The following is a 21972-nucleotide window of genomic DNA, read 5'->3' as shown; positions in this document are numbered from 1 at the left end:
TGTCCTTCAACACCATGGCTTTTGCGTTCAATGAACCAATTGGCTGGTCTTTCCATGGCGCGGATGTTCTTGGGGCTCTCTCATACATCATTTCATTCGCTGGCAATCTATAGCCTGTGGTTCATTCTTCAAAAGAGCGGTCCCTGTTGATCGCAGCCTTGGTATATCCATGGGTATAGGTTACAGTGTACATGTACACCCCGGCGATAGCCACTAAATACAAGGGCTGTTGGAATAAAAAGTCCTGATTTATACAATATCAGAATATACTTGTGTGTACGGAGACGTATGAGAACTGCATCCAAAAAAAAAAATAACCGAGTCAATTCCTCGATTGCATTATCTGTATTGTATTCCAGACAAAATTATACTTTTTGGTATCATCGTATAATAACCATTCCACATCACAAAAGATACCCATCATGAAATTTTGATATTCGTACTCCTTCAGGAAGCTGTATTTCATTATTACTCAAGGCTGCGGATAGCCATAGCCATAGCACCTTCCTTGGTCTTGTGGCCACCAATGAATCCACTAGCGTGCACGAAGATAGCACCCGCGGGGAGCTTCTCCTTGCCGGCCTGCTCAGCCTGAGAGGCCATCAGACCATCCAGATCCTGGTCACGGACACCGCGCCAAGCTTCAGGGAGAGGCTTCCGGGAGATGAAGCTGCCTTCAGACTCGGAAACACACTGCACACGCCACTTGGAATCCTCGGCAGCGCTCTCGGGGTAAAGAACATAGTAGACCTGGGCGGCGTCATCGATGCCCTCGCCGCTGGAAGCGTCCTTCTCGAAGTTGTAGAGGTGCTCCTTCCAGGGAACACCGCCCTGGGGGAAGACAAGGATGCGACCAGAGGAGTGAATCTCGTGGCGTGATTGGTAGGCATTGCTGACGGTGGTACGGGCAGGAAGCCATGAGTGGCAAGCTTGGTGCAGCTTACGGGCGAAAACGTTACCGATGAGCTTGCTAGCGCGGCCGAAGAGGCTATCCTCGTCCTGGGCCTCGCCAGGTGGGCTGGTGGGGTCCGGGTTGTTCATGTCACCAATAATGGAGGCGAGGGTGACACCTCCGTTTCTGAAGCGCTTCTCCAGGTTGGCGGCAGCGATGGCGGCAGGGTCGTAGGCAGAGATACCGTTGTCGTTGGCATCAATGGCTTCGATAAAGTCAGTGTACAACTTCTCGTACAGCAGATCGACATCCGGGTGGTCCTGAGGCAGGGAAAGCTTCTGAGCAATGATGGTGCGGCCGAAGTGCATGTAAACCAAGCCAGCTGAAGAGAGCTTGGTGGTGTGCTGGGGGAAAGTTGTGTCGAAGGTACGCTGGTGGTGGTCATAACGGTTAAGCTCAGCATCATAGACACCACCCACATCAACAACGGTGTGGCAAGTCTCCAGCACAGCCGGGTCGCGAGTGCGGATCAGCGGCGAGGAAGCATAAGTGGGCATAAGCTGGAGCATGTAGACCGCGAGGGCCTCATCGGCATGGAAATGACCACTGGTTTAAAAGCTATTAGTTACTGTGGTTTCTTTTACTTTTTTTTCTCTCTCTCTTTTTTTTGTTTCCGAGTAAAGAGATGTTCAAGTCGCAGCAGATTAAAGGGATAACTTACTTGTGAGTGCCGATGACGGGAGCAGTCTTGAGCTTCTTAGCAACAGTTTCAGCCATTTTGGAGAAGGTACGGAACCGTAGCATGTATGAAGAGGGAAAGGGCGATTATGATTTACTTTGATCTGGCTGGTCAAGCTTATCTGCGGGACAAGCTGTATCGGGAAACAAGGGCTTAGTAATAGGGTTGATGAGACTCAGGTGATGACTGATTGTTTGCCCAGTTTCTGAGGCTTTAGGATCTTTTAGTAATTTAAATGTAATTTCTGGTACAAGAGGGTTTTTATGTATAGTGTACAGAGAATGTAGAAGTACCAGACTAGTAGACAATACTGAAGTTGTACATTAGTAAAGTAGAAACATGACTTTCTTATCAGAACTTTACTCTGTTTCCGGCTTTAGGACAGATATGGTAAGTACTGGGTACATGGATATATTACTGTACTACCCGCACAGTATCAAGTATTGAGTACATAAGCAATCAAATCAATGGCGTTATCAACCTTAGCAAGATCATAGACTCTTTAATATACAACATTTGATTATTTCTATAGACATATGCATATTCTATACATACTAGATCTATTGAAATTAAACCCTACTAGTACTTTTCTTTCAGATCCAGAATCTAATGGCGCTCTGACCGCCGTAGCCTTTCACTGCCCTAGCACGACACCACAACCTTTAGAGTTGCAATACAAACCTATTCAAAGTACTAAAAAGAACATTGGAACTTAGATGGTACAAGTAGTTATTACTTCATCTATTTTCTACCTGTTTTTCTCCAAGTCCTTTCTGTGAAACAATTCTTCCCATCTTATTCTTTAGTCCTGGGTTCATTTTTCTTAATTCTCTTGAAACCCCCACGTGAAATCCAACGATAAGCTTGAGGAAGGGGAAAAAAGAAAATAAGAAAAAAAACCGATCGATCGTGTGTGCCTTCCCCCCCTCTCTCTTCCCCATTCTCTTCGACAACACCAAAACACGACTTGCTCTACGCGCCCTTGCGCGTCTCCTCCCTGAATGTGGCTCTTTCGAGTCTTCTCGTCGGCCGTGTTCCTCGTCGTCACGGTCTCTTCTATCCCTCTGGCCTTTGACGTGGGCGGAAAGACATGTGGTCTGGCCTTCTCCCTATCTCTCGCGACCTTCTACTTCCTCTTCTCGATATTGCGCCTCATCACTCCTGAACGCTCATGGTTCCGTTCCTCACTCGTCGCCGTCATTCGCTCTACACAATGGATCCTGATTCCAATCTTGTTGATTTGGTCCCTGAATCGCTTTTCGGTCGACCCGGAGAATAGCAGCGGGTGGGTGGAGCGCACCTTCAGCGGGAACCGAGCGCAAGATAGCTCCATTCACGAATGGCTCTTCGGTCGGGATGGCTTGGTTGAAACTGTCACCCTGGGTAACTGGGATCGACTCCTGCGATGGTCTACCCCTGTATTCCAACTTGCAGAGGGCTTCTGCAGCCTTTTGGTTATTCAAGCCGCCGGTCAAATCACCCGGTGGCTCGTGAACCGAGGCGGGCGCAGTGACAGCTGGATGGTATGTTCTCACTTCTCTCTCACTTATCCCCTGCTCTCCAATAAAGGCACCGAAAAAAAAAGCTAACATCTTGCAGATTGGACTCCTCGTCTTATCGGCTACGGTCATCTCAAGCTCCGTCTACTTCCTTTGGCGCGTTCTCCAGTTCCCGGAGATTTCCAACGTCGATGCGGCCCTAATCGGTGTCTCTGTCACTTGCGCAGTCATTTTGTGCGCCTGGGGAATCGGTAGTGGGCGTGGAAACCCGGTCGAAAGCTCCCTGCTGTTCGCCTATATTGTCCTCTGCATCTACCAGATATTTACCGACTACCAACCATCGTACCCGGTCGAACAGATTCCATCTCCCACTCAGGCAGGTGACTTCCCTCCGCTTCCACCAATCTTCATGGCATCGTATACCACTCTCATGCATGCCTTGTCTCTCTTGCCCTCGATCATCCACGCTGCCTTCAATGTGATCACGGCCGTTTTCAGTGCGGTGACACCGTCGGTTTTGATCTCTCTCGCCTACCGCCTCTCGGTTCTATATGCATCAACCCGTATCATCCCAGCAGTGCGTGAATCCGGAGCCCGCGCGCTCTCTCAGGAGGCTTCTCTTGAAGATGCCGATGCCGCAGGCCAAGTCCTGGCACTCCTAAGCTACTTCTCACCGTCGATCCTCATCGCTGTTTACACCAGTCTTTTGATGCAGCATTTCTCGTCTACTTCACAAGCAATGGGAGGCGTCGGCGTATGGTGGAGCACTCAGGCCGCGGGCGGAAACAACCTCTGGCGGTGGATCAACCTAGCCTGCACTACAGCATTATATGCAGTTGAGCTTTGGCTCGGAGAACATAACGACCTTGACAATGGACTTACTGGCCATTGGAAAACCGACTGAGAACCTAGCCAGCCGTCTAGAGAGCCATCGGAAACAGGAGACTTGCTTTTTGTTTTCTTGGAGGTCATGTCCCCCCAAAGATTACAGGGTTTCTCTTCTCCAATGCCTTTCTGTGTTCTCAGGTCAAAGTTCTCCCACATTTGATCCGAATTACTCCCCCGTGAGGAAAATATAGCTGCCATTTAATGACGTACCAGTCGGTGTGCATTTCGTCAAACCTGGACCATTGAGCGCCTCTCACAACCTGACGGACTGAAGAACTAGCTTTCTATACACTGGGACTTTTCCGGGGAAGTTCCATGCCATGTGCCACCAGCCTCATTTTAAATGGAGGTCATTTGCTTATCCCAGTCACTCTTGCAATCCATGGCAAATCCTCCCGTCCCCTTTCTCCCTTCCTCCCTTCCTCCGGTGCTATACACGGGCATCATTTTGAAACATCCCCTTTGCTTTTCTTTGTTCGAGCACCTTGGACTAGGTGGCTGCTCCATGTTCGAGGAGCACCACTTACATCTGAGAAGGGAATTTACCATTCCATCGAGCTTGGTTCTCACCAACCTTTCAACTTTCCCCGCCTTGTACTTCTTCCACTTCTTCCCATTCTCCCCCCAGGGACATTACCTAGGTCTCGTCCATTTTGTTCCTGTCATGACCCCCTCCCATGATACCAGTTGCAATTTTCTTCGCTAGCGCATTGCCATACTATCTTAGCCCGATTCCTATACCCTTTTTCTTTCGTCATTCATCTGGTTTGACTTATCTGACCTGCTTCTCTATGCTTCGGCTAATTGAACCTTCCGATTCACCCAGTAATGTTTGACCATTGCTTGTCTACTCTGTACATAAATAAATTTTCTGGATGCTTCCTGTGCTATCTCACCCCTCGGGCGCACGCTTTGAACTAGAGACCAGTTACATCATCCAATGAGTATGATGTTGCCGAACCAAAAATAGGTTTTGACCACGAATTTGGTAGGCCAAATATGAATTTAAATGTTACCACAAATATTGGTCCGAATAAAAATATAGATCAAACTATTGTAAAGACATACAGGAAGATATAGCTTGAGAAGATATAAGACAAGGGGGAATGAGAAAGAAAACGCATACGGAATACATCGAATGCAAGTGAACAATAAAGTAAAGTGCGCGGAGTAAAACGCAAACGAAGATTGCAACTAAACAACAAAGAACAAGTTGAAGAAAGAGGCCAAATGCCAACGATGCGATGTTTATGGTGGGGGTGTTGGTATCAACCTTGGAACCCGACTCAACATAACGTCGAAGTCGTCAAAAGAAGACATCAACCCCATTGCAGCGTTCCCCTTCTGCTTGTAATTTTTTTTCTTCTTTTTTTGCACTTGTAAATGTCACCCTCTCTGTTCTCGGGCCCTGTCCCGCAGTGCACCTCATCCCTCGATGAACCCATAGCGCCAGGCTTTTGAACATAAGAGCATAAGAGACCAGGTGTGATGGAAAAAGAAAAAAGGACAAAAAAAAAGCGCGAGAAAACCGAGCATATCAAATCTCTCCCAGAGAAAGCTCAAAGACAAATAAGTAAAAGTAAAACAAAACCCCAAAAAACCCATGAGTTTCCATGCAATGCATCCAAGACAACGAGGTTCTATCACCGACGAATGGGCACGCCCTCACGAGCAGGCGGCGGGCTGACACTCAGCTCCTTTTCCTGAACATCCGGGCCAACGGAGCCTTCACTGAGGCTAGAACCGCGGTGCAAGAAGCTTCCGCCCTCCTTGATGGGGCTACGGCCCTGGAAGCCGATAGAGCTGGGGTGACCGCTGAAGCTACCGGGGAGCTGCTGTCCGCCTTGGGCACTGATACTGCCACCGTTACCGACAGCGGGGTTGTTGGCACCTGGGGAGGTGGCTGTCAGGTGAGGAATGTTCTCCGGAACGGGGTGGCGGGAGCCGATGTTAGTGACGTCCGAAGCTTTGCCGGCCTTGCTCAAAGCGTAGTCACCCGAGTCGAAGTATTTTCGCTCCTATTAGTAGCAAAAGAGAAAAAAAAAGAGGTTAATTTAACTTCCCGGGTATATTGGTGGTGTGAGGGAATGGTGAAGTAAAGCGATTCGAAAAAGTCGCCGATGTTGGTGGTTGGAGGGGGTGGGGTTGGATGGATATGGATGGTAGGTATGTGGGAGGGAAGATGGGAGTTTTAGAAACTCACCTTGAGCTTGTTCTGCAGCACATCCTTCTTGTTGGGTCTCTTGCCATACATGGCATAGAGACGCTGCTCATCTGGGCTCAATTTCTGCCAAGTAGAGAGGTTAGGTTAGTTTGGGACTCTAAACCAAAGAGGGGTTTCTCCACGACTCACGCTAACGTCGACATCATTCTTCTTGAGAAGGGGATTCATGATGTGTGATTTTAAAGGAGTTGCAGAAGGACAAATCAGATTGATTGAAGCCACAAGATTTGCGATAAGAGAAGTTGAAGAGAGTTGAAAGGTGCAAGTTGCAAGTTGCAAGTTGAAGATGGGGAATTGGATTACTCTATCGATAACGCTTTATCCGCGCCCAATCTGTGATGGGGAAACCTTAAGAGTTCGGCTACTTCACTCCCCTTCACTTGCCTTGAATTACTGATCATCATCTGATCTGATTGGAAGTTCTTTATTTTCCTTCTTTCCATGGTTTCAAATATATCCGCTATCTTATTATGCTATTATATGATTGTGCGTGTGCGGCGACTTTTAACACATCGTACGTCATCACCACAAGCTACTCTTATTAATTCCCTTAAAAAAAAAAGAGAAGGGAAAAGAGTAAAATTAGAGGATAATAGTTAGTAAAACGCAAGAGAAAAATTATAATAATAAAAAATAAAACCACATTCATGCCCAACCTTGACAAGAGAAAAAAAGAGAAAAAGTCGCCGCATCGCCGCATCCCTAAAGTTCAATTCCACAAAGTCAGTGGGACCAAACTCTCTACATTTTCCCTCCTCATTTTTTTCCCTTCCCACTTATTCCTCCCCGCCATGACTGATCAGAAGACCCGGGCCTTTGTGGTCGAACACCTGGATCCTGAACTGGGTCCATGGTCCGCCCTAGAATATGCTGCTATCGCTCGCGAATCGCACGACCTCGGAGCTCGATTCCTATTGAGCTCCGTGCCCGCCGAGCTGCAGATGCCCGCCGACCTCGCCGCCACCCGTGGCCTGGAGGTGGAGCAGCGCAGTGTCGAGGAGATCTTTGCTGATCGCAAGGACAAGGTCTGTCTGTTGGATCCTTCTGCTCAGGTCGAATTGAGCCCCGAGGATGGGGAGACCTTTGATGTCTTCTTGTTCGGCGGCATTCTCGGTATGGAATCTTCCCTATAAATTTCCTTTCTTTTTGCTTCTTCCCTCTTCCCAACCTGGGATACTCAATTACCCCCGCAATTGAAAGAAAAGAAGCCATATATGGGTGAATGGATGAATTGGTTCTCTGAGGGAAAGGCTAACTTTAAATCTGTAACTTTTTTTTTTAGGCGATGACCCACCACGAGGTATGTTTGTTTCCTATTCTTCTACTATATAAAAAAACAGTATACTAACAGTAGGTAAAAAGACCGCACCTCTGAGCTGCGCAAAAAGGGTTACGTCGGTCGTCGTCTGGGACCCAAGCAGATGACCACTGATACTGCCGTTCGAGTGACTCGCATGGTGGTGCACGAGAAAAGTAGGTGCTAGTAGTGGAAATCCTTTCGAGATCTCTTTTGATTGTTGGATTTAACCTTTTTTTGAATCTAGTCCCGCTAGAGGAGATTCCCTATGTTGACTACCCTGAAATTCTGATCAACAAGCATGAGCGGACTGAAATGCCATTCCGTTACGTGAAAGATGCTGCTGGCGAGCCGATCATGCCCGCTGTAAGTACACCCATCACTCTGCAAGGGGATCTTGGCTAATACCAGCTCAGGGGATGGTGGATCTGATTAAAAACGATGCCGACAAGGACGTCGGTGATCTTTTCTGAGAAAGGGTCTCTTTTTAAAATACCCAGTAAAAAATAACGTCAAATATATGATAATGCCGTGTTTCAGTCCAAGTTTCATCCATTTAAGATACCAAGTCAAAACCTTGGGGGAAGAAATGATTAATTCAGTAGCTTCCAGCATTGTGAGAAATAACATTAGAGACATGTACTCTGTACTTTCGTAGTATAGAACTATTCCTATAGAGTCCCTAATCAGGCAACGCGGGCAATTGGTGGCTTTGTAGTACCATACATGTATGGTATATCTAATATACCCAAAACACAACCACAACTCCGTTATATTACACATATTACAAATACCATATAGAATACCCAACCGGGTCCAGGCCACGCAACTCCATCGTCCCGTTACTCTCCTTCACGTCTCTTTCCACTTTCTATTGATCTTTCTTTAAATAAGGGATTCAGGGGATTCGAAGTGGAGTCGCTTAATTCTACCCTTCTCTCTTTATTTCTTCTTAATCCTCCGTGTGCGCACTTCCGCCCCATCCCTTTGTCCGCCCCCAAATTCCAATGACCACTTGATCTCCGTCATTACCAAGTCCGTCGCGGACCTCCAACAACACTGCGCGCCATCTTCACTAAAAGACGAATACGCTTCAAAAATCTCCACATAAAAAGATAGGGTGCAAGATTTGGAGATCATGTTCTCGATGCCCTTGCGCCCGCGCTCAAAGAGCGGGGCTTTAACCATGCTGTCATGGGCTCTTTCCCTAATGTTAGGTCCGACACTTGCGGCTGCGGCTTCGGCAGCTGATTATTATGTTCACGATCTACCGGGAGCTCCTGAAGGGCCTTTATTGAAAATGCACGCCGGGTAAGTTCACTGATCGTAGTGTCGTAAAAGGCATATAGTGGAAAGTGGTGACCTTGCGGCTAATTACAGCTTCATTTAGACACATCGAAGTCGATCCGGCGACCAACGGCAACCTCTTCTTCTGGCATTACGAGAACAGACATATCGCAAACCGACAACGTACAGTAATCTGGTTGAATGGTGGACCGGGATGCAGTTCTATGGATGGCGCCTTGATGGAGGTTGGCCCATACCGACTCAAGGACGACCATACACTGGAATACAATAAGGGCTCTTGGGATGAATTCGCCAACTTGCTCTTTGTTGATCAACCCGTCGGTACTGGCTTCAGCTACGCCAACACAAACAGTTACCTCCATGAGCTGGATGAAATGGCGGCCCATTTCATGATCTTCTTGGTCCGATTCTTTGAATTATTCCCAGAGTATGAAAGAGACGACGTATGTATCTACCCGCCTTTTCTCTCTTGTCTTTTCCAAATCCATACTGACCCGGACTGTATAGATCTATATTGCTGGTGAATCATACGCAGGTCAACATATCCCTTACATCGCCAAGGCGATTAAAGATCGTAACAAGGTCGCCGAGGTAAACGGGAAAACAAAGTGGCCACTCAAGGGTATCCTGATCGGAAACGGCTGGATCTCACCGGAACAATATCCATCGTACTTTGAATTTGCCGAGCGTGAAGGTTTGATCGAAAAGGGAACATCGACATATCAAAAAATTGAAGCCGTGAACTCCGTCTGCTTGTCCAAGCTGGAACTTCCGGGGGTCAAGAGTCAGGTCAATGTTCCCGAGTGCGAAGAGGTCCTGCAAAGCATGTTGTCGATCGGTCAGTTTGATGGCGAGTGCATGAATGTGTACGATGTCCGGTTGAAAGACAGCTGGCCTGCATGTGGCATGAACTGGCCTACAGACCTGACTAATGTCTCACCGTACCTGCAGCGACAGGACGTGGTGAAAGCCTTGAACATCAACCCCGCGAAGATGACTGGCTGGCAGGAATGCTCTGGAGGCGTGAGCAGAGCCTTCCGTGCCTCGAAATCCCAGGCAGCTGGCAAGTTGATTCCTGGTCTGATTGAAGACAATGTCAACGTGCTTCTGTTCAGTGGCAACAAAGACATGATCTGTAATCACATTGGTACGGAGACTTATATCCACAGTCTGAAGTGGAAGGGCGCAACTGGCTTTGAGACCGCACCGGGCGAGTGGGCCCCACGCCATGATTGGACTTTCGAGGGTGAACCGGCTGGCATCTACCAACACGCCCGTAATCTCACCTATGTCCTCTTCTATAATGCCAGCCATATGGTCCCTTACGACTCTCCTCGTCAAACTCGCGATATGCTTGACCGCTTCATGAACGTGGACATCGCTAGTATCGGTGGGAAGCCTGCTGATTCCCGTATTGACGGCGAGAAACTTCCCCAAACCTCGGTCGGCGGTCACCCCAACAGCACTGCTGCCGAGCAGGAAGAGAAGCAAAAGATCAAGGACACCGAAATGCACGCCTACACCAAGTCCGGCGAGGCTATTCTGGTGGTGGTTATCATCGGTGTCACTGTCTGGGGATTCTTCATCTGGCGCAGTCGTCGGTCCAACCAGGGTTACCGTGGAGTCCATCCCCAAGATATGGATATGCGCGCTGGATCCGTCCTAGATCGGTTCCAGAACAAGCGTACTAACGACATTGAGGCCGGTGACTTTGACGAGTCCGAACTAGATGAATTGCATCTAACGAGCGCTGATCATGGTCACTACGCAGTTGGCGATGTCAGCGATGACGAGGACAATCATCCGAATCATCACCATGAATCTGAGCAGCCTAATGTGGGAAATGATCACCGTGATCCTTTATGATAAGAAGCAGCAGCACATAAGTCGGTGTTGGTGAGGTGTATTGACATGGATTTGGTTTATTATCTTTTTTTTTAATTGTTATGGTATGCTGGATTGGTTTCCCATTCCTTATGGATTGGGCTGCATCTGTACAAAGGCGTATACTTTTTTGAATCTTCCCATAGATTATCAAGACAATTGATGAATGTACTTTTGACTCGCTTCAGTTTTCCAGTGTGCAATATATGGCATTTTTGATTCTAGTTGCATCTCTGCCAGTCACTAGTATACAGGCCTTTCTTCCTCATCTATAAAAAGCTACTCGAGACAGCTTCTTTTCTTTTTCCGCTCGAGTAGCCAGCCGATCACCATAAAGTATGTACTGAACAGGTTCATGAATATAAGCAGATCACCGCTGCAAAGCCCATACCTTAACACTACCATCATCAGCAGTAGTAACCAGGACCTCTTCCTCCTCCACAGCCCCACGATCAGCCCGCTTAGCCCAAGCAACATGATTAATCTCATAGATACCATGCGCACCATTCACAACCGCAATAACAGACCACTCAGTCCTCAACTTATCCTGACCCCCCACATCCACATCCCCATCCCCATCCCCCGCAACCTTAACAATCCGCTCCTCATAAAGCACAATCGCCCCATCAGCCCCAACAGAAGCAACAAGCCCACTCCTCTTACTCCAAGCAACAGCATAAACCGCCAACGCATGCACCGACGGCAAAACCGCATCCTCAACCCACTCCTCATCCGACCCAACAGGCCGAATAATACTCGGAATACCCGTCGCAGCCGACGACAAAGCCCCATGCTCGACACTCTCCCTTCCTAACCTCGCCCAAACCTTAACCGCCCGATCATCCGAGCAAGAAACAAGCCGCGGCCCCGAAACCGCGCGCTGCGCCCTCCAAGCGCCCAGCACATCCCCATCCCCATCCCCATCCACGGCCGGGCCCGACTCCTCACCCTCCCAATCCAAATACCACACCGTGCCCGCATGGCCCTTGATACAAGCAACCTGGCCCCAATCATCCAGATCCTCGCGCCACAGCCGGATCGTATCGTCGTAGCCGGCACTAGCCAGACACTCCTCAGCAGGATGCCAAGCCACGCACTTGACATCGCCTGTATGCTCCTGCATGACGGCGACAGTCTCGAAGTTATTATCGCCGTCGTCGAGGTCCTCCCAGATCCAGATGGACTTGTCGCGCGCACAGGTGGCCAGTAACATGCCGGACGGCGACCAGGAAACGGACTTGACCTCGCTATCGTGGCCGTCGAGGAGGACGGCGAAGCGCCACTCTTCGTCTTCGTCTTCTCCGAGGATTTCTGCATCGGGATCGGGGTTGGAATTGGGGCTGGGGCCGGCGGCGTCGTTGCCGTAGCTATCCCATCGTCGCCAGACGCCGACGGTTGCGTCGAAGCTGCCGGTTGCGAGGACGCTTTCGCCTTTTACGTGTGGTTTCCAGGCTGCTGTGCGGACGCTGCGCTTATGGCCGCCTGTGATTGTTGACAGGAGGTTGAAGTTTGTGAGCGAGTATATGCGCACTGTCTTGTCTGAGCTGCAGGTTGCGACGATGGGGAGGGTGGGGTGGGGGGCTGTGAGCCATGTGCGCTCTAGGGATGGAGGGGTGAGGTCCGAGAGGAGGGTGAGTTTTGATGGTAGTTCTGTCATGGCTGTATATGTTGTGTTTAAGGTGAGGGGGGGAGGAGGGGGATTGGGGAATTTTAAAGATAGTGAGTTTGTACGTGGGGTTAAGGTTGATTAGATAGGACGATAAGTAAGGTGATAGCAGGCAACTGGAGTATGGGATTATGTAGGGTAGCGAGTGGCGGAATGAAGAAAAAGGCTCCTATGGGGTAGTGGTCATCCCGGCTGATTTTGACTGGGGAATCCTGGCCTTCAGCAAACCCCTGTTCGAACCAGGGTAGGAGCTTCTTTTTTTTGGATTTTTTTTGATAGAAAGTTGTATACAATGTGATTAGCGTAGATGTAGATTAAAAAATGATTTTGTTCAAACAAGGATTTAACCTCTGTATTAATCAGAAAACACTTGGTAATCTAAGGAATAAGATCCTCAGGTTAGCTTCGGGTACAACCTTATTATATCTTACCAGATAAATACATGGAAATCACAGTGCGACTAGCGCCTTGTAATTCTATAATTAGCAGCGGTGGCGCAGTGGTAACGCGTGAGATTGCAAATCTCAAGACCCCGTGTTCGAACCACGGTCGCTGCTAGTTTTTGTTTTTTCCCCTGGCGATGGTTTTTTATTACCGGACCCGATAACAAACAAGCCTCTAAGGAGTGATGAGAGAGTAGGAGAGTCGGTAGTACTATTCTGAGAGAGGGTGAATGCCTTATCTAAGGGCACTATTCTACTAGATAGGGTGGTAGCCCTGGGCCTTGGCTGGCGGATCCTATACCTAGAAGTGCTAGAACAATAGAGGAAAGAAGGCTCCGAGCCATGTCCCATTATTACAGAACTCATCGCCAATCCCCGACAGTACCAACACAGACACTTAAGCATATTGCTTGTCAAAGAAAGACGCCGAGCAGATCAGGGAACTCCAAGCTCAACCAAGCGAGCCACTGGCATGTGCCCGATGCTCCAGCCTCGATGTACCAACCTTGTTCCTGAAATCCCAACCATTCGACGAACCCCAACATCTCAAAAAACTTCTTAATCCCCTATCATCCCTTACCCTCAAACCACCCTGTCCATTCTACCACCATCTAAACTGAATTTTGCCCAGAGACCCCGAAGCAGGGTGCACCAGAGCAGGAGCAATCAAGTACGCGCAACGAACAGGCGAGAGAGACCCAGTTGTTCCGGGGCGGGAGGAGTCGATTGCTGCTGTCATGGACGGAGAATCGAAGATGAATGAGGATAACTCTACCCAAAGTGAGCATGTGGCTCAGGGAGAGTCGACAAAGGCCACCAATGAGGGTGGTAGACGTGAATCAATCCTGACTCGTGAGGACAGCGGATTCTTTGGACCCCAAATCAACTACGATGACTTTGTCAAAGCCATTAAGGACAATCACCAGGATGAGGTCTGGGATTTCATGGGCCGAACGGACAAGGAGATCGTCAAACTCACCAACCAGAGCCAGGGACTTCGGGACCGTCTGATTGCCATGGAAGCAAAAAATATGGCGCTTGAAACTGCTCTCGCCAACGCGGAGAATACCAGCATTGAGTTGATGACTTATATTCTTTCGGGTAAAGCGTCTACCGTATCTGTTAGAGCCACTGGACAACCCACCACCGAACGTGTTCAGAGATCGTCGAAGTTTCCTGATGCCCCACTATTCTCTGGTGGGAAGAAGAGCGATTTCAACGCCTGGGTTCTTGCAATCAAGGAGAAACTTCGAGTCAACGCTGATCACTACAAAGGTGAACGTGCGGCCGTTCATTACATCTATTCCCGTACTGACGGGAAGGCCAGGAAACACATGGCCACTCGTTTTGACCCAGCTTCGGTGAACCCATACTACACCGTCGAGGATGTTTACCAGCACCTGAAAGGAGGCACAATAATACTCTGCCAAATGCTCATTATACGTGTCTGTGTCTGGTCATTAAGAGACACCTCGAGATTCTTGGAAGAGGGATTTTGCGACTATTTGAACTGGTCTGGGTGAGAGATGGAGGGATACACTGTTTGCTGGGCAGTCTGCGGATGAAATTGTGCGGTAGAAAGAGGTTGTACGGCTTATCTACTAGTAGTTCATTTAAACAGAGAAGCATACTAAAAAACGATACACTACTATCTTGAGTACTAGTAGGTACAACTTCATGTAAATCGATTGAACTCAAATGTCATTGTCAGTTCCAAAACTGCCTATCCAATTACCACTTATGAAAAGTCCATGATGCCACCGATCCTGCCAATCTGCCTATATCCAAGGTACAGAAGTCCCAAACAAACCGCCAACAAGAAAAAGGAAAAGAAAAAGAAAGATTGAAGCACTGAAACCACCAGACAGGTAATATTAATACGGAGAGACTAGGCCTTCCAAAGTCATTTACTGCGAGTCCCCTTCTTCATATAGACGATCATAAACCGATCCATGACAGAGCCAATCCACCTCTCGCACTTTCTCAAGCTCCTCCACCAGCTGACCAACTTCACCCACAAACTCCGGCATGCCTGCTCCAGCCAGACTCTGACTAGCCGTAGTCGTGGCCCGGACTCGTTCCGAAGCACTAGAAGCGCTCAGTCTCGAGAGAACATGGCTCCGAAGTCGGGACAGGATCAACCGAGCCACGGGGTCCGAGAAGCTGGGCGCAGGAGTTACACTGCCAGAGGACTCCGTAGGAGGAGCAGAGGAGGACTCGTGTTGAACATGGACACCAGCCCGCGGTGCAGCTGCGGTACTTGCGGTCGCGACGGGCGCCAGCACTCGTCTAATAGTTGCAGCAAGCTGAGCACTAGCAGCGGGGGGCATGGGGTGAGTGGCTTCAAGGATAGACTGTACGCGGTCTGCGCGGATCTCATTGAAGTCCAAAGAGAGAATACGATCAGCCTCTGGCTTCCATTGAGACCGTGCATCACGCTTCAGGAGATTCTTGGCAGTTAACAAGATGGATGCTGTAGCGACGATTTGGAAGACCTTGGCATGTAGACGCTCCAGTCGTTGATGATCCAGCGCCAGGGTCTCGGGAATCAAGTCTTCCGACACAGTAGCGTTGCTGAAGACCAGATCTGCGAGGCCGTGGGCGTAGACTCGGCTGGCTGGTGGACGAGGCTCGCCATGGATGTTCTCCGGGTCTCGCTTCTTCATTTCATCAACGATGATCTTTCGATGTGTTCGCCAGAATCGTCGGACTTTTCCCAATGTAATCGAGCCCTCGGTGACGCCCCTTTCAAATGTACGTTGCTCATAGCCCGGGGCATCTTGGATCAACTGGGGGGCAGCTACCTGAATCATGAAATTGGTGTGGTCTAGGGAGAGCAGATCAATGATGCTCATAAGTCTTGCTAATCGGTCAATGGCATCTCCAGATGTGTCCTCGGCAAAAGCCTTCACCACAGGGTCGCGATATGGTGCGCAAAGACGAGGCAGAATGTTGTTCATAAAGTCAAAAAAGTTCTCATAGGAGAAAGATCCAGCTTTGCACTGGCTCTCAACGAGCTTTGGATCCAGAACTTCGCTAATTAGCACATATAGTGAATTTCCAGGTCGAAGTGAACGTAAAAGACGGTCTTGAATCACAGTAGCCATGGAGACTGTCCAAGCGGTTCCTTGTCCAGCCTGAACATCTCGTCTCATCTGCTCACACATGTGCTCCATGATTCGTCTTCGAGGGTCAGCATATGAAGACTCTTCAATCTTGAATTCCTTGTTAAGGAGAAGTTCATGAACCAAGACTCGGTTCTCAGGGAGCGCTGTGAGAATCTTGGTGAATTGTTCATGTGGAGAGGACCGCTGCTTCTCCAGCTCTTGGAGAACTGCGGCTTCAACGTGGTTGAAAGACTCGCTGATAGGGGATGTCACACTGTCAGTCAAGACATCTCCGGATGATGGTGCTACTTCAGCCGATCGAGGAATGGCATGCTTTGAGGCAGAACGTTTCCGTTCCCGTTTGGCCTTTTTCAGCGAATCCCGGACCATTTGCATGGCGCGGTCTGAGCCTGCAAGACGCTTGAGACGGGCCAGAAGCATGATCTGATTTTGGCGAATGCCTTCTCGGTAGTCTTCAGCGACACCACCAGCTGTATCGCCTTTGACCGTTTGCCAAATCATTTCCAGTTCGACAAATTGGGCAAGCATAATCTCAATGAGTACAGTAGAGTCATGCGACTTCCATGCGTGGAATGCCGAGAAGAATACGTTGTGGGATTCGCACAAGATTTGGAGGTCCGCAGTAATCACGGTAGGTGAGCAGCAGCCAGAGGACAGCAACCCAGCTACCTGATCAAAAGCCACGAGCAGCTCACGCGCCTTCGCAATGAGATCTTGCTCCTGCTCGCCATCCCCGCTCAGGACCTCAGCAGGGTGTGTGACGATCAGATAGCTGCTGAGGAATGTGCGCACCGCGCCTCGTTCCCCCATGGCTCCACCTTCCATATCATTCAGACCGCAAAGTTTGAGCACTTTGGTCATAGTCTCAAGCACCTCGCGGTTTGAGACGAAACGACCCACGTCATCGAAGTCCATTTCACGAATTCGATCCACTGACAGGTTCAGAGTCCGGAATTCCTGCATGACCTGCTTTGCATGGTGAGTTCTCCACACTCGTTGAATTTTTCGAGCAGCGGCATCCCGAGTGAGCGACTGAGTGACTGCTCGGGCCATTTTCTTTTCCTCGGCAGCTGGCAGGCTGCTGGTGCGTTGGCGCCGATGCGTTTGCTGGTAGAGTGCTCGCCGCTTTTCAGCTTCTGCAAACTTCTCTGCCATCTCCAACCTGTGACGTGCGTATTCGGCAGCTTTCTTCTCCCGTTGGTCCTCGGCCCTTTTCTTGGCCCGTTTGACCTGATCCTCGCACTTAGCCGTGATATCCGCCAGCAGACGCTCTCGGGCCTGTTGGGCAGCTAGAGCTCGCTCTTCAATCTGCAGGTTTCTTGTCGCGGCTTTCGCCAAGGCAGCCCGCAGTCTAACCTTGTCGGCGTGCAGGGCTCGATCAGCGAGACGAGCTTTGCGGGTCTCGAGAATAGATGTGCGCCGGAGGTGTTGAGCGATGTTGTCCGCGCTTGGGGCGCCAGTGGAGGATATACCAGAGTGATGAGAATGCAAAGATGATATAGAGCTTCGTCGCGATGAAGCGGTAGATGAGCGCCGCACCTTACTGCTTCGACGGTAGAATCGCGCGGCGATATGTGCCGGGAGGGTTAGCGGAGGAATCGGGTCGTCGGAGAGCATTTCCACGTCGGCTTCCGGCGCAGAGTCGGGGGATAGGGGGGTCGGGCCTGCATCAGGAAGCTGAATCTCAATATCAGAGTTACGACGCATCATCGTCGAGTCAAGGGACGCGGTTGTACACGGTGCAGGCGTTTGCTTGAAAGGCGGCGGGGCAGGCTACTGATAAGCGATTAGACGAGTCCGTGGACGCTAATCTCAGGGGATTTCCATACCAGCACAGTCACAGTTGTGCCCTCAAATGAATGTAGCCTTCGTTTAGAGGCGATAAGCAAGATAGGGAGCTTAAAAGAGGGGGCCCGAGGAGCTTGCTTCTTGCCAGGGCAGCCGGGGTTGGGGTTTGCGGAGAGATCCGTGCTTTGTTTCAGAGTTTAAAGGAGAAATCAATTCATTTTTAGAGATGGTAAAAGGAGTGAGGAAACCGAATCCAGGTGAATGAAAACAGACCGATCTTCACGATCACGAAACCAGGACCTGTGATTCCAAGGTTGCTGATGGAATCACATGGCCGCAAGCAGAAAGACGTCAACGAAAGCTTAGCTAAGCGAATTCGTGGACGCGCTTTGATTATTTTTTCCTCTTATTTTTATGATGTTGATCTCGAGAGAGGTTCAAATCTTTTATTGGTAGATTGTGTTTAATGTTCAGATGTTCAAGACTATGTATGCATCATATTTCATCAAGTCGACATCTGGAGTATACATATATGTAGTCAGGGTTCTAGATCGTACTATGGACCTTTGAAGAAAATCCCGGAAGTATATAAGCGCCGGATCCAACACAAGAAAACAAGCCCTAACTTGCGATTCATAACATGTAATACATACGAATTCTACACACAGTCCATAATGATTTTTTCTAGAACTCCCAGAGCTACACATGTGGATGTTGATGAGGTCTAAGGTCTGATTCTGCTATGCATACTCCCTAACTAGTTAGTTGTGTAGTAAATGATGACTAAAAATCGATAGTACATTAACTAGTCAACTATGCCACATGTATACATAGTAAAGTATTTCTTCCCCTCTACTACTCGGGTGCGGATGGTTTTTTTCATCGTATGATTTTCTTAGTTGGTAGTTGAAACATTTGAAAGTAGTAAGATATGAAAGTAGGTATCGAGTAGTAAGTACAATATCCATCTCAAGTAGATAGTAGGTATTGAGTATATACCCATCCCAAGTACCTTTGAAGTACATATGACTGGTAGGATGCCAATTCAAGGTTGGATATCCCCAGGGCTACTACATCAATAGTAGGTACCCATGTATGTAGTATGTAATATCCAAGCTTTCAAGCACTTGAGCCCTTCAATGTTGGAGGTTATTTACATACATAGGTATAGGTGGTGCTTACCTTCAGCTGCCTGGGCACATGCACCAGTCAACTGACATGTGCAAGGCTCAAAGACCCTGTTCAATACATCAATAGATGTTATTACGATTGATACGAGAAATTCCAGGCTTGATGCACGAAAAAAATGCATTCGTATCTAAACTGCTAGGAACCGAATATATGAATCCATACTAGCTAGCCGACTTGTTGCCCTCTAGGTACCTAGAGCGCTATGCAGTTTATTAACTGTACAATACTAGCGGACCACCTGATCTTATCATGATCCCACCTTGAACAACTATCACCAGCCATCATCAATCTTTTTATGGCCGAATCGACAGATCGGCACAGTGCACACGATGATAGAAGCAGGAAGGTAGCTACCAGCCAAGCTTAGTGTGTTTTTGAAGTCGGGTTGCCTCCGGAAACCACAAATGGGCCATTCTTGGCTCCCACCATTCCGTTAGGATACGATGGTGATGTGGAAATTGCGTTAGGCACAGCTCGGTGTTTCAAATCAAATTCAGATGGAACTTCAGATGGCGGAGGTTTAGGGGGAAGATGAGACGGGGTACCCCATTTGGCGATTGAGTCGCGGGAGATTGAGTTTGAAGGGCGGGCTTGGTTGCCTTGGTCCATGTTGCGATTGAAAGCGGGATCAGGGTATCCAGTCCATTGACCCTGGGGTCCCGGGGGTCCATTATGATACGGTGCCATTGGATGACGTGTCACTGGAGCGCCTCCAGGGACAAAAGAACGTGTCTGTGGGTTGAAGTGAGACCGTGCCATGTTCCCAGACATCGGGGAACCATTTGGGTTCTGAAGAGAAGGATTTAAATGTTGGCCCGGATATTGAGCATAAGGATACGATGCCATGTTAGGGGTCATCGATTGGGCAACAGGGTATTGGGGCCAATGTACGGGAGCTTGAGCCCGCGGGTGGGGAGCTTGCTGTTGTAGACCTTGATGGTGGGGGGCTTGCTGGTAATTGCCTTGATATGACTGGCCATTCCAGGCGGGGGATTGCTGGTATGGAGTAGACTGCTGAGGGATGGCATAGTTGCTCATGGCTGGAGATGATTTGGTGGATGATTGCTGGCTCATCATACCAGGCTGATTCATAGACGCATACCCCGGGAATGGGGATTGCTGGGGCATATTTCCTCCTTGCCACGAGCCATTGGAAGGCATTTGTGGCGACATCCCAATTGGATACTGCGGTACGTTGTTCACACCCATGTTCCCGCCCATGTTTGCAGGGTACGGCATGCTATTCCCACCGGAAGGAGCAAAGCCACCGATTGGCGGTGGCACACCTGGCCCTACGAGATAAGGTACTTGGTTGTTGTAAGATGCATCGTTGGCACCTCCACCATACTGGGCCGAACCATTATTGTACGGTACCCCAGGATAATAGGCATTGAATTGGGAACGGGCTTCAAAACCATCGTCATGCGGCGTTCGTTGTCTGCTGTTCTTCTTGCGTCCAGTTGTCGAGCTCGAACGAGACATGTTGGGGTTGGAATCGCCACTTGCTGTGTCCGACTTTGCGCTATCGGGGAAGTCACGGAAGATTCGCTCGCGAGCCTGATTATATTTGGCCTCGCGTTCCTCTCTTGTCAACGCCAGGCGATCTTTGGCTGGGGATTCTCCAGAGGATCCTGAATCTTGACCGTCACCAGCTTCAGAGGGAGCCTTTGACGGTACAGATGAGCTCGCGCCCACACTACCTTCGTTGTAAGATCGCTCTCCATCATTTCGACGCATGATTTTCATAGCGGGAAGAGTTGGGGGTGGGGTAGTATTGCTAGCCGCATGAATTTCGGACAAGGGCATGGGGCTAGACAAAGTTAGCTTTTGACAAGTCTCCATAATCAACTAAGGACCAAAAAAATTGCTTACAGTCGGCAAAAGGGTGTCCGATGAAGCCGGACTGATGTCACGTTGTTATCAACAAAGTGTGTAAGGTGGTAATAGTCGCCCAATTTATGTGCAAGAAGCCGTCCAAATGCATTAGAAGGTGGTAGTTCCAGTGATTGTTCACTGTGTTGAGGAAGTTAGCCATGGTCATGATTGATAGGATCTGTCAAGACGGGAGAAATGAAAATACCTGTCGTCTTGGATAAAACAACGTATCTTGTCCTCCAACTGCAGTATCATGAGTCTGTCCTTTGGAGATTTCATCGCCTCCAACAGCTTCTCATCTGGCTCAAGGGGAAAGCTATGCAAGGCTGGGTTGTCTGGTATACAACCAGGGTCGGCAGGAATGACAAAATTGTTGGATACAGAGTCCGGGGGGATGGTGCCAACAGTCCGCTGAATCCCACCGTTGTAAAGCGGGCTAGACACGGGAAGAATACCACGGGGTCGTTGTCCATTACCGTCTCGGAACTGATCCCGGTATCCGCGACCACCAGCCTCGGAGCCTGTGACCGAGTTTGGTGCACCAGATGCAAGTCCCGACAGAGATTCCTCTTCATCAATGGCTTGAACGCTGGCACTATCATCGGGCCGCACAGAGTCTTTTTCGTCCATTGCGAATGTTGTAACCGATGCTAGGCTTTTCGAATCAAAATTGGTCATTTTGGTGGATGAAGTAGATAGGTGGGTGCGATCATCGTCGAAATAAGTGTCTCTTTTAGGAAGGCCGCTCTCTTGGTCATCCACTGAGAATGATGAACCTTCATGGTCTTTTTGCAGGTTGATATCGATATCCTGCACTGCCATTTCTAGGCCTTGGACAACGGAATCCTCGGGGGAACTTTTTGAGTTAAAAGTGGTTGAATGACGTGAGCTGGGTAACGAAGAACCAGCGTCGAGTTGTTCCGGGCAAGTCAATGTGTGCTCCGGTTGAGCATTGTTGTCGCTCACGGCGGATATCGAGGATGATTGGGGTTGAGGGGGTGCAGGCATAGCAGCAATCTGGGGTGAATCATCAGTATCAGGGTCTTGAGACACCACCTTTATGGAATGACAAACTTTTGCGAAAGAGAAATGGCCGTCCCCCTGCGATGTATTTGTTGATGCCATGTTCGGAATGCAGCCCACGAGATGG

The 21972-nt window shown here is 49.1% G+C and overlaps 9 protein-coding genes across 9 annotated transcripts; 4 read left to right on the top strand and 5 right to left on the bottom strand.

Moving 5' to 3' along the window:
* Positions 1 to 468: 468 nt before the first annotated feature.
* N7466_003408 (MYG1 family protein) lies at positions 469 to 1669 on the bottom strand (the record flags this gene model as incomplete). The annotated part of the gene is made up of 2 exons (XM_057162805.1): positions 469 to 1498; positions 1614 to 1669. The coding sequence occupies 2 exons, from the start codon at positions 1667 to 1669 to the stop codon at positions 469 to 471; spliced, it is 1086 nt and encodes a 361-aa protein (XP_057023920.1).
* A 963-nt stretch (positions 1670 to 2632) lies between these two features.
* Positions 2633 to 4034, top strand: N7466_003407 (ICE2 family protein; the record flags this gene model as incomplete). The annotated part of the gene is made up of 2 exons (XM_057162804.1): positions 2633 to 3154; positions 3231 to 4034. 2 exons carry the CDS (start codon positions 2633 to 2635, stop codon positions 4032 to 4034), a joined length of 1326 nt encoding a protein of 441 aa, XP_057023919.1.
* Positions 4035 to 5661: 1627 nt separating this feature from the next.
* On the bottom strand, positions 5662 to 6410 carry N7466_003406 (endosulfine family protein; the record flags this gene model as incomplete). The annotated part of the gene is made up of 3 exons (XM_057162803.1): positions 5662 to 6036; positions 6222 to 6305; positions 6372 to 6410. 3 exons carry the CDS (start codon positions 6408 to 6410, stop codon positions 5662 to 5664), a joined length of 498 nt encoding a protein of 165 aa, XP_057023918.1.
* A 623-nt stretch (positions 6411 to 7033) lies between these two features.
* N7466_003405 (SAM-dependent methyltransferase) lies at positions 7034 to 8012 on the top strand (the record flags this gene model as incomplete). Its single annotated transcript, XM_057162802.1, has 5 exons — positions 7034 to 7355; positions 7525 to 7542; positions 7605 to 7715; positions 7787 to 7905; positions 7956 to 8012. The coding sequence occupies 5 exons, from the start codon at positions 7034 to 7036 to the stop codon at positions 8010 to 8012; spliced, it is 627 nt and encodes a 208-aa protein (XP_057023917.1).
* Positions 8013 to 8725: 713 nt separating this feature from the next.
* Positions 8726 to 10713, top strand: kexA (serine-type carboxypeptidase kexA; the record flags this gene model as incomplete). Its single annotated transcript, XM_057162801.1, has 3 exons — positions 8726 to 8850; positions 8930 to 9290; positions 9355 to 10713. 3 exons carry the CDS (start codon positions 8726 to 8728, stop codon positions 10711 to 10713), a joined length of 1845 nt encoding a protein of 614 aa, XP_057023916.1.
* A 388-nt stretch (positions 10714 to 11101) lies between these two features.
* On the bottom strand, positions 11102 to 12388 carry cia1 (iron-sulfur cluster assembly protein CIA1; the record flags this gene model as incomplete). Its single annotated transcript, XM_057162800.1, has 1 exon — positions 11102 to 12388. The coding sequence occupies one exon, from the start codon at positions 12386 to 12388 to the stop codon at positions 11102 to 11104; it is 1287 nt and encodes a 428-aa protein (XP_057023915.1).
* Positions 12389 to 13577: 1189 nt separating this feature from the next.
* Positions 13578 to 14363, top strand: N7466_003402 (uncharacterized protein; the record flags this gene model as incomplete). The annotated part of the gene is made up of 1 exon (XM_057162799.1): positions 13578 to 14363. The coding sequence occupies one exon, from the start codon at positions 13578 to 13580 to the stop codon at positions 14361 to 14363; it is 786 nt and encodes a 261-aa protein (XP_057023914.1).
* A 384-nt stretch (positions 14364 to 14747) lies between these two features.
* On the bottom strand, positions 14748 to 17678 carry N7466_003401 (IQ calmodulin-binding motif domain protein; the record flags this gene model as incomplete). Its single annotated transcript, XM_057162798.1, has 1 exon — positions 14748 to 17678. The coding sequence occupies one exon, from the start codon at positions 17676 to 17678 to the stop codon at positions 14748 to 14750; it is 2931 nt and encodes a 976-aa protein (XP_057023913.1).
* A 1632-nt stretch (positions 17679 to 19310) lies between these two features.
* Positions 19311 to 21947, bottom strand: N7466_003400 (putative R3H domain protein; the record flags this gene model as incomplete). The annotated part of the gene is made up of 3 exons (XM_057162797.1): positions 19311 to 20757; positions 20820 to 20960; positions 21028 to 21947. 3 exons carry the CDS (start codon positions 21945 to 21947, stop codon positions 19311 to 19313), a joined length of 2508 nt encoding a protein of 835 aa, XP_057023912.1.
* Between the last annotated feature and the right edge of the window lie 25 nt (positions 21948 to 21972).

The sequence above is a fragment of the Penicillium verhagenii genome, assembly GCF_028828195.1.
Source record: "Penicillium verhagenii strain IBT 33310 chromosome Unknown utg000004l_segment0_segment0, whole genome shotgun sequence".
Lineage (NCBI taxonomy): Eukaryota > Fungi > Ascomycota > Eurotiomycetes > Eurotiales > Aspergillaceae > Penicillium > Penicillium verhagenii.
The sequence above is the reverse complement of the archived record's forward strand: the minus strand, read 5'-3'. Positions and strand labels throughout refer to the sequence as shown.